The 14,443-nt window shown below is 44.9% G+C and overlaps 1 protein-coding gene across 23 annotated transcripts in view; it reads right to left on the bottom strand.

Moving 5' to 3' along the window:
• The window catches only part of Grk4 (G protein-coupled receptor kinase 4), a 102,075-nt gene that overhangs the window by 22,828 nt on the left and 64,804 nt on the right, over positions 1-14,443 (bottom strand). For 22 of the 23 annotated variants that reach the window (XR_009224842.1, XR_009224841.1, XR_006846984.2 and 19 more), the window contains 4 exons: positions 13,513-13,550; positions 8,328-8,417; positions 7,125-7,333; positions 1,573-1,710 (listed from right to left, as the gene is read on the bottom strand). Coding sequence is in view for 20 of the 23 variants with exons in the window: in XM_058572464.1 (XP_058428447.1) it covers positions 1,573-1,710; positions 7,125-7,333; positions 8,328-8,417; positions 13,513-13,550 (475 nt within the window). In the remaining 3 variants the exon portion in view is untranslated. The remainder of the gene's footprint in view (positions 1-1,572; positions 1,711-7,124; positions 7,334-8,327; positions 8,418-13,512; positions 13,551-14,443) is intronic. The other variant, XM_046423509.2, reaches the window with a different exon arrangement.

Below are 14,443 nucleotides of genomic sequence, written 5' to 3' on the forward strand. Positions count from 1 at the left end.
CAAGAACAGAGAAAGGCATCAGCTCGTGAGATGAGTGGAGTAATCCTTAGCTCCCTTAATCACAAAGAACGAAGGCATGCAAAACCCATATTTAAATGCCACCAGGCTGGGGTGTACTGGCGCATGTCTATGATGGCTCTATAATGTGAGCTGTCTCTGTGGTCTCGTTTGCTTAAGGTGAGGACACAGGCAGTCTAGGACTACCCCAGGCCCCTGACCTACATGTTCCCCAACCCTTCTCAGAACTAGGGAAATGGTCCCTCCTCAGAGACTGCTGGCAGCCTGCCTTCCCTGTTCCTGACCCTAAGCAGTCCACCTCTCCAGACCAGATGGCCCATCTGAGGTCCTTGTCACGGACTCTTGTCAGATGATGCTGTTCCAAATGTGCTGGTCAGCCTGACCTACTTCTTATCTCTGCAGAGATCTTCCCTGTCTTGTTCTCCCTGTGCCTTGATACCTATAGCGCTGACTGGCAGGTAGTGGGCATTTGCTAAATATGTCACACGGGAATCAATTCCAAGGAAGCTGTAACATATAATGTGAAGATAAAGACACAAAGCAAGTCCTGAGCAAGTCCTACTACTACTAAAAATATTTTAATCATACACCTACCTCTACTCCACCAACCCTATAACACTTCCTCGTCTTCATGTTTCTACAGGGTCTGTAGCAGGCTGTTCAGGATAGAGCTGAAGCTGCCTTTGCTCTGAGTTTATTTAATAAAGAATATGGTTACCTACCTGTCTTCCTGTCCTGCCCTAAATGGTCTTGCCACCAGACCCTTCCCATGACCTGGCCCTGCCCACTGCCTGCCAAAAGTAACTAACTCCTCCCATGGCCTGGCTCTGCTAAGGCTGTGTATAAAGTCCAGAACCTTGTGGCCAGAAGCTATTTTATCCCTGAAAGTGAGCCATATCAGGTATTTGAACAATTGACCCCACAACTGAATAAAGAGAAGTCTGCTGATCTGAAATCTGCTCCCCGCCTCCGTCATTTGTGCACTCATGTGCTTACACTTATGCTGTGCTGGATTCCCACAGGCCAGTGCCCTGCCCTGTGCTAAGCACTTTGGAGACATGATATCATTTGATCCCAACAGCATGCCCAAAAGGAGGCACGGTGACAGCTCCAGGGTCCTCAGGGTGGGGCCTGGCTATCATCCCAGGACCTTATAAAAACTGGAGTGGGGACTTATATTCCAGACTGAAGTAGCAGGAAGGCACTGCTTTGAGAAAGTGAGCACAGGACAAGAGGTAAAACCGACCCAGAGCAGAACAGGGACCTGTGTAACAGGGAGGGCCTGGAAGGGCAGGCCAGGGAGGTCTGAGGTGGTGGTGAGGTGTCTGAGGGCAGGGCTTGGCTGCAGCAGCAGTGACAGCAGACCCCAGGCCCTGGAGTTAGAGAGTTGCCAGGAAGGTCTATGAGTGGCTGAGGGGGCTGGGAGTGAGGAAGGAGGTTGCAGCAGACATGACCTGCCCCACAGAGCTGAAGCCACACCATGACTGCATCAGATACTGTATCTGTTTGGGATCAGTGTTCTCAGACACCAGCTCCTGAGGGCAGCGTACGTACATCAGGGCAGAAAGGCGGGTCCAACATGTTTGCCTCCAGCCTGCTGAAGCTGATGTTCTTGAACACCGGGTGCTGCTTCACTCCTGCAGCCCCCTCGCCCCTGCAGCCCAGCCGCTCACTTGGATTCTTGGTGAGTAGCTGCACAAGAGGCAAAAATGGGTCAACTTAAGCTCCTAGGATAAAAACAGAAACTCAAGACAAGACTCCATAATAACCAAGGAGCCAGGGACAGCAGAAAGCACATATGTGTAAACACAGTCACTTCAACTTCAAAGTAACATTGTCCACCAAACCACATGAATTCTGACCACAGGATGCTTCCCAAAAGGCAAAACTAAAATTTTGCCTTTGAGCTACCAGTAAATGAGGGTTTGGCTACATTAACCCGTAAGTTAAAATATTTATGTCATAGGGGATTTTTTTGAAAGGAAATAAAACAGTTGAGAACTTCAGAGACATTATTTTAATACTAAATTATATTTATAATTAGAAACCACTTTAAATCTATTCATTAAGTCAATCAGCTAACTAAGGTTAAGGCAAAAATTCAGCAAACCTGGTTCTAGAAACTGTATATTCTTAAAATTAATAAAAGTGTCTCTTTTAATAATGTATAAATTCATATGTGTTTGCCACTGTCACAAATTCAAATAATCCACAATTACTATCAAATCTAGAAAGGATAGGCTGCTAGGGGTGGTAGTCCCTATAATCCCAGGTACGTAGAAGGCTAGAGCAGGAGGATGGCTTGAGCCCTGGGGTTCGAGACTGCTGGGAGCCATTAGCCAAGTAGGTATGACAATTTCCTTGCCAGCGTACCCCATGTTGCTTAGTGGAAGGACTCGTGGAAATAGGATATTTTGCAGTGACAGTGCATCTAAGGTGACCTTGCTCAAGGGACCAGGGCGGATCCCGGTTTAGGACGTCCCGGTTTAGGACTATCCGGGTTTAGGGTGGTTCCAGGTTTAAGGTTATTCCTGCTGGGAATAGGGCGTATCCTGCTGCCTGAGTTCCCCTTGAGTTCTCACAGTATTCAGAAAGTATTTTTTGGGAGACAGAAGCCCAGTGGGGGTGGATTTGGGCAGAGAACGTGGATTTCCCCAGAACGTGATTGTAGACGGCTGGTGTGAGTTCGGGAATAAAGAGTTGCTGTTTGAATCTACAAGCTGTGTGGTGGCTCGTGATTGTGTGCCCAGCCAGACTGCGGCACGAGACCAGCCTGGGTAACATGGCAAGAACCCTGTCTCTTATATTAGAATCAATAAGCAAAGGGCTGGGGTTGTAGCTCAGTGGTACACCACCTGCCTTCCACTGTGAGAACTGGGTTCATTCCTCAGCACCACATAAAAATAAAAATAAAGGTACTGTGTCCATCTACGACTAAAAATATTAAAAAAGAAAATGAAGAGAAAAAGAAAGAGCCAGACACTGTGGCACATGCTCATAATCCCAGCAACTCAAGAAGCTAAGGCAAGAGGATTGCAAGTTTGAGGCCAGCCTCAGCGATTCAGTGAGCCCTAAGCAGTTCAGTGAGATTCTGCCTCAAAAAATAAAAAGGACTGAGGATGTGGCTCAGTGAAGTGCCTCTAGGTTCAATTCCCAGTACAAAAAAACAAAAAAAAAAAGGAAAGAAAAGATGGCAACATATTAAAAATCTGGAATGTTAGTACAGCCTAGACCAAGGGTTGGGGAGCTGCAGCCCAGGGCCACATCCCACCAGCTGTTTCTGTGAATTAAGGCTTTACTACCACATGGCCAAGCCATGCTTACTCGGGCTTACAGATGCTGAGCACTGCAGTGGCAACACTGAACCCAAGGTGACGGAGACCTGCAGAGCCAGGGGGCATCTACTTAGGGTCCCACAAGACTCCAAAAGCTGATGCCCAGCACTCACAGCTCTTCTGAACAGAAATCCAAGTCTCCAGACCCAGCTCATCTGAAAGGCTCCAGCTCCTACCCTAGACCTTCAGCCGAATATTCTTTGTTTCTATTTATTTATTTATTTATATTGATTTTTTTTTTTTGGAACACACGACAGTGGAATGGATGACAATTCTTATTACCCATATAGAGCACAATTTTTTATATCTTTGTATGTAAAGTATGTTCATGCCAATTCCTGTCTTTATTTACACATGTACTTTTTTTTGCATTACAATTCTTATTATGCATATATACCACAATTTTTCATATCTCTGTCTGTATATAAAGTAGGTTGACACACAAATCGTGTCTTCATACATGTACTTTGGATAATGATGTCCCTCACATTCCACCATCCTTGCTAATCCCCTGCCCCGTCCCTTTCCCTCCCACCCCTCTTCCCTATCTAGAATCCAATCCCCCCAAAAACAAATGCTGAACGTTTTCTCTGATCTAAGGAGGCTGACTCATAATGGGGTGGGGAGGGGGAGCATGGGACGAACAGATGAATTCTAGATATTCTTTGTTTTCCTTCCTCAGACTTGTGTGCCCAGGCCTGTGTCTAGAAAACCACCCTGCAGAGTCGTGAACTCCATAGGCCCCAGCTTCATCCCGCTCCCTGCTCCCCGGCCCACACTGGATCAGGCTCCCCTCCTCTAGCAGGACAGCCTCAAACATCCTCTATTTTTCCTTTACCACAGTTGTGAATTAATCCTTTGGCTAATTGTTTACTGCCAGTCTACGACGCTTCCTGAAGCTGGGACTGTGTGACTCTCTTGCCTACTGCTGTGTCCCCAGTATCTTAAAGCAGGTGCTCAATAAAAATTGCTCAGTGCATTTACTCTTTGCATGCTTTATTAATCTGACACAGACCTGAAAATTAAGTGTAATGCTAAATACAATTCCTACATCTCAGAGATTTTATGACTCCATTATCAAGCCTGCTACGGACACATACCAGTGAACACCATGGATGGCCTGAATATTTTTGTCCCCTTAAAACTCATATGTTGAAACTTGATCTTCTTTGTGAAGTGTTAACAGGTGGGATCTTTAGGAGGTAATTATATCAATTGTGAATGGGATCAGTGTGTCCTTGTTAGAGAGGTTCCAAGGAGCTTGTCTGCCCCTTCCACCCTGTGAGCAATCAGAACACACCAGCGATGAACCAGAACTTGAGCCCTCATCAGACACCTAACCTGCCTGGCAGCACTTTGATCGTCGACTTCCCGGACTCCAGAACCGTGAGAGTAAGTTTCTGTTATTATACATTATCCACGCTTAGGGATTTTGTCATGGTAGTCCAAGTGTACTAAGACATGGCCGACCAGGCGGCAGAGGGCAGAGGACAAAGTCCGGCACTACTGCTCCTGCTGCCACTGTGTGAGTCACAGAAATAAAACTCTTTTTCAACTGTGAGGCTATTACAGTAACTTGTGATCCATTGTGAGAATTAAACAAGATATTTAAAAATTATAAAAGCTATCTAATGTAAGGTTAGTGTGAACTCCCATCGGGATTACGGTAAAAAGCCAACAATTGTACCTATTCTCTTTCCTTTCCTGTCATCTCTCTCTTGCACACCAGCGAACACCCTGACCTAACCCTCGCTTGGCTCAGTCCCTCAGCAGATGCACAGGGAGCAGTGCCTGCGGGTGGTACCCAGGCCCAGGTAACAGCAAATGGGAAGGCACACAGGGTAAGGCCTCCTTTGCTCTGCATACCTGAGCTGGGCCTGGGCCCAGGTCCTATCCCTGCAGGTGCTTTGCACTCCCTGCTCTCTGCTGGGACTGTGTGACTCTTGTGCAAGTTACTGGTGTTCTCTGAGATGCCTTCATCCAATCTATCCATTGAAATTTAACTCATTCTTTCTTCTTTTTTCACAACCCAGTACTGGGGATTGAACCCAGAGTGCTCTGCCATTGAGCCACATCCCTAGCCCTTTTTATTTTGAGACAGGATCTCACTAAGTTGCTTACGGCCTCATTAAGTTGCCCAGGATGACTTCTAACTTGTGATCCTCCTGCCTCAGCTTCCTGAGTAGATGGGATTACAAGTATGCTCCACAGCACCCAGCTTAAGTTGGGTTTCTTCTCTTAGCAGATAATGAAGGTTAAATGATACTGAACATGTTATGTGCATTATTTCATTTTATCCTCCCAATAATCCTGTAAGGTAGAAGTTCTCCCACCCATATTTTATAGATAGAGACTGGGACTCGGAGAGGTGAGCTCATGGCGGAAAGATGGACTCACCACCAAACTCCAGAGCTAGCTATTCACAACACTGCCCCAGGCGTAGATATCACCTTCTTGCCCAGTGCGCCAGCACAGTGGGATTTCATCCCCCAAATCCTTATACTCTTGTCTCTATCTTTGTTTATGGCACCCACTGCTTTTTCTATCTGTCATTTTGATGGGTTTTAGGCCTACTACTAAACTGTGGGCTCCTTAGGGACAGGCTCTATTTCTAACATTCCTGCAGCTATTGAGTGTACAGCAAACCACACAGTCAATATTTATGAAACTGGCCAGGTGCAGTGGCACACTTCTGTAATCCCAGTGGCTCAGGAGGCTAGGGCAGGAGGATCGCGAGTTCAACGTCAGCCTCAGTAACTTGGTGAGACACTAAGCACCTTAGTGAGACCCTAAGCACCCTGCCTCAAAATAAAATATAAAAAAGGGCTGGGGATGTGGCTCAGTGATTAACTGCTCCCTGGGTTCAATATCTAGTACCAAATATATATATAGCAAACTGAATATAAATAGTAGCTTGATCAGAATGCTGTGACAAGTCGTCACCTCCAAACAGAGTGAGCTGGCTGGGAAAAAAACCAGGCTGATCCCACAGCTCAGTGACAAGCCTACAGCACCCATAGTTTCATATGTGGAAACACAATGAAAGGAAATCAAAATAATTATTCTCCAGCCACTACACCTCGCACCCCCTTTTCTCAGTGCTTAGAGTCCACGACCCACCACCAAGCCAGTCCTCTGCACACAGTCCAGCCCCCTTGCCTCTCTCCTGCTCCACCACACTGCAGAGTTGGGCAGCATGACTGCTGTTCTGCCTGAGCCTGTACCATCCACTGGGTGGGGCAGGGACACTGCAAATCCACTGGACCCCTCTGGGGAACCCTCTTCCACTCCCTAGTCCTTCAACTGTCTCCTCTGTCCTTATACCCCCAACACCTACCTTGTTCCACTGATATTGAGGACCTATATACAGAAGCCCCTGCCCACATCTACTCTTCCAGCTTCACTAGGTGCAGATTCTGGAGGGGCCCACCCACACTCTCCTCCGTCACCTCTTCTCCTCCCCACTGCAAGATCTTGGCTCTGGAGTCTTCCCCTCCCTAGCTGTTTCTTCTCAGGCCATCAGTTTGGAGTTAGCCTAGACCCCTCCCCTCCACATGGGCAAAACCCTAGGCTCTGCCTTCAGGATCCACCCAGGATCTGACCACTGCTCACACCTGCTCTGCCACCAGGAGTCTAAGCCTCCTCCACAGCCTCCTCCACAGGGTTCTCGTGCTGGGCCAGGGGCTGCACAGAGCTGGGAAAAGCCTGCCTGCTCCACAAAAACTACCAGAGTGAGTTAGAAGTTTAATTTCCCAGCAGAGCCTGACCCACCATCCTGCAAATGGATTTGGTGTCCTCGGAAAACTTGGCGGAGTACTGTTCAGGATCCCTCTTCACTCTTCGGTCAACCTCTTCCCGTTTGACTTTCTCTTTGAATTTTCTGAATGGAGAATGTCCCTGAATCATTTCATATATCAGACAGCCAAGTCCCCACCAATCAGGACTAAATGTGTACTTTTCGTTATTGATAACTTCCGGAGCTAAATAACAATACAGAAAATTCAATTAAATTTTAGTTTAAAATCTTTCTATCATTAATTCTAAATAATTATATATTTAATATATAATTCCAACATGGAGGAAACTTAAAAGCATTATAGTAAGTGAAAGAAACTAGACACAGGGGTCAAATAACACATCATTCTGCTTATATGAAACAGATGGAATAGAACAATGCATGGAGACAACCAGAATGAGAGAGAATTCAGAAAGTAAACTCCTGTGGCCGGGCCCAGGGCTAGAAGGGGAGGGTTAAAGAATGGCTGTTAATGAGCACAGGTTTCTTTTTTAAGGTGATAAAACATGTTTTGAAACTGGTGGTGGCTGCACAACTGTGAATACACTAAAATCCACAAAATCGCATGCTTGGAACTGTTGGGTTCTATGGTATGTGATGTCTGTACACACTGGATGAGTTCAAGTCGGCAGGAGAACATCATGAGGCCAAGGTGCTTCCTGAGGGGATGCCCTCCATTCAGAGCCACCCATGGGTGTCCCTAGTGCACTGTCACTGTTTGCCAGTGAGTGTAAATCCCTTAAGCCAGTAAGGGCAGGAATGGTGACATGGGATCTTCTGCAGGACTCTTAGAGGCTTGAAGTTCCCTCAGAGGCCACCAGGGTTGGGCTGGCTCTGCCCACAGATTCCCTGGAAGAAGCAGATTAAGATGATTTCCCAGGAGGTCTGCAAGGTCCACATGCACAAGGATACTGGCAAAGTGAGGGGACCGACAGCTTTGTCCTGACTCTCCCTCATGCAGTGGTATAACCTCAGGACTCCAGAGACATCCAAGGCCTCATTCCTTGTCTGTAAAAAGAGGGGTATAGTCGAGGGGCCTCCTCAGTAGTTCAACAACCTGAAACCATCTACCGTGTCAGGAGGAGCACCAGGCCCCTTGTGTGGCAACTGCTCTGTTCAGAGGCATTCTGGCATCTAGAGGGAAAGGCCGAAGACCACTGAGGTGGTCTTTTACATACCCATGTAGCCAACAGTTCCAACTCTTCCTCGAACCATCTCCCCTTCTGGGATCTGCAAGGCTAAACCAAGATCTGAAATCCGGATGTGTCCTGTGTGTGTTCAAACACGATAGACAGATCATAGGGAGAAGCAATGCCATTTTTTAAAAAATATTTTTTTAGTTGTAGATGGACACAGGGTGCCAGGGATTGAATCCAGGGCCTCACACATGCTAGACAAATGCTCCATACTGAACTGCAACCCTGCCCCAACACCTTTTTATTTTTTAATATTTATTTTTTAGTTGTAGGTAGACATAATATCTTTATTTTATTTTTATGTGGTGCCGAGGTTTGAACCCAGTGCCTCACATGTGCTAGGCGAGCACTCTACCACTGAGCCACAACCCCAGCCCCCCAACACCATTTTAGTAATAGAAACAACTGGAGAAAAAAATTGTCTTAAAAGCCATGGATGAAAAAACTAGCACCTCAAACTCTGAAATCTTTAAATATAAAATTACATTTAACCGCTGGAGTTGTGGCTCAGTGTTAGAGAGCTTGCTGGCACATGTGAGATCCTGGGTTCAATTCTCAGCACCACATATAAATAAATAAATAAATAAATAAAATAAAGGTCTATTGACAACTTAAAAAAAACACATTAAAATAAAAACATTTAAAAAAAATTACATTTAACCTTTTCTCATTTAATAAAATTCTACACAGTGCATTCAGTTTCACTAACAACTAGATATTAGATTTATGTTTGGGAAGTTCTTTAATCATAGACAATCACCATATAAGATATAAACACTATATTATTATATCTGTTATAACTTACCAGGTATACATATGAATATAAAATGACTATTAGATAAACTATAAAACAGCAAACACTTTCTGTCAGAGTACCAGACCAGGAGGCTTATATACACGGACAACTATATATGAATGATATGGAGGTTTTTTCCTAGAGAACAAATGGAATAGAGTCAGGGAAATAACAATCTCAATTAGGGCACTTCATTCAAAGAGCCATACAATGTGTGAATGCCTTGGGCATAGGGGGTAAACATTTATTGAATTCCCATAAAAATAACGCATTGTGGAAAATATTCTTATAAGGACACCTGTAATTGGAAGTGGGCCCAACCTATCTGCCTCATTTTATTGACTGTGGTACTGGAGATGGAGCCCAGGGCCTGGCAAGTGCTTTCCCACTGAGATACTTTTCAGCCCCTGATGAGCTCATCCTACTTTGGTTACCTCTGTAAAGGTCCCGTCTCTAAACACAGTCACATTCTGCACTCCTGGAGGTTGGGACTTTATGGAAGTTGTGAGAATCAAAATGGAGTCACTGTGTCAAATTCTGACACAAAGAGTTGGAGGTAAGGAAGCCACAAAGGGAGGTTCTCACACAATTTGCCCGGTAACAGGAACTATCACAAGAAAATTTTTCTGAACCATGGCTTGCTCTGTGAGTCACACAAGGGCACAAATGTCCCTGGGATCTTGCTTGGGGGCAGGCTGGCACTAATGCTGACCACACTGGGAGAACCCCCCAGATGACAGGAGTCATACCTTGAAGGCACTGGTGAGCCATGGTGGTAGTGTGGTCTGGATGTACTTGGCCTCCAGAGCGAGAATACAGAGGTGAGTTGCATGTGGTGGCAGTTCCTACACACACTGTACAAAGCAGGAGCACGACTTCACTGAGACCTCTGCAGCCTGCAGCTGCAACCTACCCAGACTAGCAGCAGTGAGAGGTTGAAAACTCAGATGAGGCCTAGGGCTACTGCTGGGAAAGAGCCAGCAGAACAGATTCTGCAGTTCAAGTGGCACTTCAGAAGCAGAACTGATCCCCTCCTTTATACATGAGGTGAATGCAGCAATCTTTGCACAGGATGGCAGCATGCCCAAGGTGAATTTATGTCAGTAACGAAAGCTGGTTCAAGATTTAGAAATTAACTACAATAATAAGAAAAAAAATCATAATCATCTTGACAGAAAGGGCACTGACAACATTTAACCACCATTCATTATTTGTTTCCACTCGTTATTTTTAAAAAGGAAACTTCTTAAATCTGATAAAGTATTTCTACAAAAATACTCCTCAGCACCCAGCCAGGGAGTGTGACTCAGTCATGTGCAAGGTTGGTCTCCCACAGATGGTCCAAATGTCTACGAGTTACTTTGATTTGCAGAAGACTAACATCTCAGAGCACTTCTGTGCTCTCATCTTCCCAGCAATCTTGTGAAGGAAGGGTCACATCCTTTCACTGAGAAGAGAGGCACCCCAGGGTTGAGTGTTCTGTCTTTCTCTGTAAGAAGAAAAATCTGAACTCTTTGCTGGCAGTTTCATCAGAATGGTTTGAGGTAGTTTTTTGTTTGTTTGTTTTTTAGTTTTTGTTTTGTTTTGTTTGGAAACTTGTCTCTTGTTAAATAAGGTTCATGAGATTTTTGTCCATTTGGAATGCTTTCATTGAAAATAATTTTTTTATTATTTTTATTTTTATCATGTGGTGTTGAGGGTCGAACCCAGTGCCTCATGCATGCTAGGCAAGTGCTCTACCACTGAGCCACAGTCCCGTCCCAGCCCCTATCATTGTCAAAGCCCATAGGACGTACAACACAGAGAATGAGTCCTAATGTAAACAATATACTTCAGTATAAACTATAATGTACCAATATTAGTTCATCATTTAACAAATGCACCACACAACAGGAAATATAAATCACGGGGGAAGCGGTGTTTCTAACTATTTGCAACAGGCAAGTAAAAAATGAAACTTTAAAAACAATACCATTAAAAACTGTCAAATAACAAAATATATAAGCCCTTTAAATGAAAACTATAAAGCAATATTGAGAAAAATTAAAGGAGACCCGACCCCAATACACAGATCTATATACAACATTGATAAATTGATTCAATATTGTTAAGAGATCAATTCTGTGGAGATGATTCTACAGATTCAAAACAACCCTAACCAAATTCTTAGCACAATATGGCTTTAATTACCAAATTAGTTATCAGAATTTATATAAAAATGAGAAAGTCCAAGACTAGCGAAGGCAATCTTTTTTTTTTTTTAAATTTAAATGTTACAGTTGGACACAATACCTTTATATTATTTATTAATTTTATGTGGTGCTAGGGATCAAACCCGGGGCCTTGCCCATGCTAGGGGAACGCTCTACTGCTGAGCCACAATCTCAGCTCCCCCGCCCCAAAGGCAATCTTGAAGGCCTAAAACACTGGAAGACTTGACAGAATCCAAATGAAGACTTGCTACAGCTTCAGTGGCTCAGAACTGTGGGATAAACAAAAAGATCAAGCAACGGAACAGACTCCAGATCTACAGTAAGAGCCACCCACACAAAGACATGTGCTTTCTGACAAAGTAGATCCCACAGCTGCTGAGAGAACAGATGACCTTTTCAATGAACGGTGCTGGGCCAACTGATCACATATATATATATATAAAGGGCTGTAAGTGCTACTCCACATCAGACACAAAACCAATTCCAGATGAAGTAAATGGGAAAGATAAGACAATACTGTTCTTAGAAGAAAATGCAGAAAACTTTATGGTGTAGGAATAGACAAAGATTTAAGCAAAACACAAAAATCACTAAACTTAATGGAAAAATAATTAACACAGCAGAATACACTAACATTAAGAATGTCAAAACTTCTGCTTCTGGCCAAGAATGAACAATTGATTAAAAATCTGCCTTTCAGGGCTGGGGTTGTAGCTTAGTGGTAGTGCTTGCCTAGCATGTGTGAGGCACTGGGTTTGATTCTCAGCACCACATATAAATAAACAAAATAAATTCCATTGATGACTAAAAAAATATTTTAAAAAATTTGCCTTTCAATAAGGTAACAATTAAAATCTGTTCAGATAGCAGAAGTCTATGATTCCCAAGAGAAAAAAAACATTGGCTGACCCCAGGAGGTCGTGGCCAGGAAGGACAGACCTAAGCGCAGCAGAAGGACTTGCAAAGTTAAGGAGACAGAGATCAGATTTGGGAAAGATAGGTCAGCTCAAGTCTGTGGGGTGGAATTCTGGAGAGGAGGGGGCTACACAAGAAAATCTCCTATTTACATAAAAGACTCAGCATAGGCCTAAGTCTGCTCCCGCCTGGCCTGCACTCGCCTCCCCGCCCCATGCCACCCTTCCTTGGTATCTCCTCCTTTTCACATAAAGGCCGCCCATTTCACAGCTCGGCATCTTCCTCCTTTCCCAATAGCCAGTACAGCTTGGAGAGTACCCCATCTCACACCAACGTGTCCTCCCTCCCTCCTCATAGCCACTTCATTGTCACCGTGGGTCAGCAGTGTGGCGCAAGTGTCAAGACCCAGAAGCTGTGGACACAACTGTGGGCAAGTTACTTCAAGTCTTGGCATGGCCTGTGGGGCGAAATTCCTGGTACCCTCCTTTTTCACCGGATGGGTGTTCCATGCGTAAATTAGACAACAAGCAGAAAGCACTGTCACAGGGTCCCATGTTTGTCTTTGGAACCCTCTGCCTGAGACACCTGTTTTCTCCTCCACAGCGGCCACCCCAGCCTTGTCTATGTCCTCTACTAGATTCTAAGCCTCTTCAGAGCCAAGAAAAGTCATTGGACAAAAGTTCCATCCAGCGATGCATGTGGAGTGCTGAGTGAGTACCACTGGCCATCCAGTGGTAGGGACCATTCTTGGTTCTAGGTGCACTCGTCACTCAGGGAACCAGAGTCTGAGTGGCACCCAGGATGCTGATAAGGGACAGTTCCAAAGGGCCACTCCCCATCCACTTGCACAGGGCCCCCACACAGCTACCATGCCCCGCTCGGGGACATGTGCTATGTGACAAGAGGACAGCACCAAGGGCAGCAGGCTAAGGTACAGGGGGCATGAGAACAGGCATCTGGAAAATGCAGCAAGATGTGGACCCACAGCAGAAACAGAAGGCCAATGTTCTTCTCTCAGTACTCTCACATGCTTCCCAAACTCTGCAGGAACTGAAAACCTGACCGTCTCCACTTGTACACATACAGGGAAGGACAAGTCTCCACACTGCATTCATTTTAAGGCTGCCTGCCAGGAGCTGCTTCCCGCTGCCATTTCCACAGTGGTTTAGCTGCTAAGTCCATGCTCACCTTCTGTTTTGAGTTCCTGTAACAAACTTATGCAGGAGCCAGGACACTCACTTACCATGGTCATCCAGGAGGATGTTCTCTGGCTTTAGGTCTCTACAAGGGAGAAAAAGAACAAAGAACCGTTATTTATTTACTTATTTTAGTACCAAGAATTGAACTCTGGGGTGCTTAACCTCTAAGCTACATTCCCCCATCCCTTTTACATTTTATTTTGAGACATGGTCTCAGTAAGTTGCTTAGGGCCTCACTAAGTTGCTGAGGCTGGCTTTGAACGCACGATCCCCCTGCCTCAGCCTCCCAAGCTGCTAGGATTACAGGCATGGGCCACCACACCGACAAAAGGCTCAATTATTCACAAGTCCGCACTGATTCCTGCGTGCTGATCAGAAATAACCACAGATTCCAAGGCAATTGAAATTGCAAGATTACAAAAGCAGACCAGCACCAAGTAAAACCACCCTTGTTTTAATGACAACTACAGGCAACCATACTACAAAATTCATCTCAGCAAACAACTTACACATGACGATAGCGTCAATGAACTGCTTTGCAGATCATGCAGATTTGAAGACTTTTTGGTGATTAAATACACAGTCCAGTAAAGCAATCAGTCCTTAATAAATCTGACACAATTTATTTTTGGGGCTGGGGCTGTGGCTCAGTGGTAGAGCACTTACCTAGCATGTGTGAGGCACTGGGTTCAATCCTAAGCACCACATATAAATAAATGAATAAAATAAAGGTCCATCAACATCTAAATAAATATTTTTAAATAAATAAATTACTAATGTATTTTTATTATTAATATATTTTGAAGTTTCAACAATTGAAAACGTCCCACACTAGAAGACTCTGGTTTAGGACTCAGACCTCAGCTCTGCTACCTCTCAGCTGTATGGCCATCCACTCTCTGAGCTTTAGCCTCCGCACCTGTAAGATGCAGGGGTCACTATGTGCCTTGCCTGACGGGGCTCCCGTAGGGTTCG

Source organism: Marmota monax, unplaced genomic scaffold (assembly GCF_021218885.2).
Source record: "Marmota monax isolate L192 unplaced genomic scaffold, Marmota_monax_Labrador192_F-V1.1 WCK01_AAM20220418_F8-fsc00009, whole genome shotgun sequence".
Lineage (NCBI taxonomy): Eukaryota > Metazoa > Chordata > Mammalia > Rodentia > Sciuridae > Marmota > Marmota monax.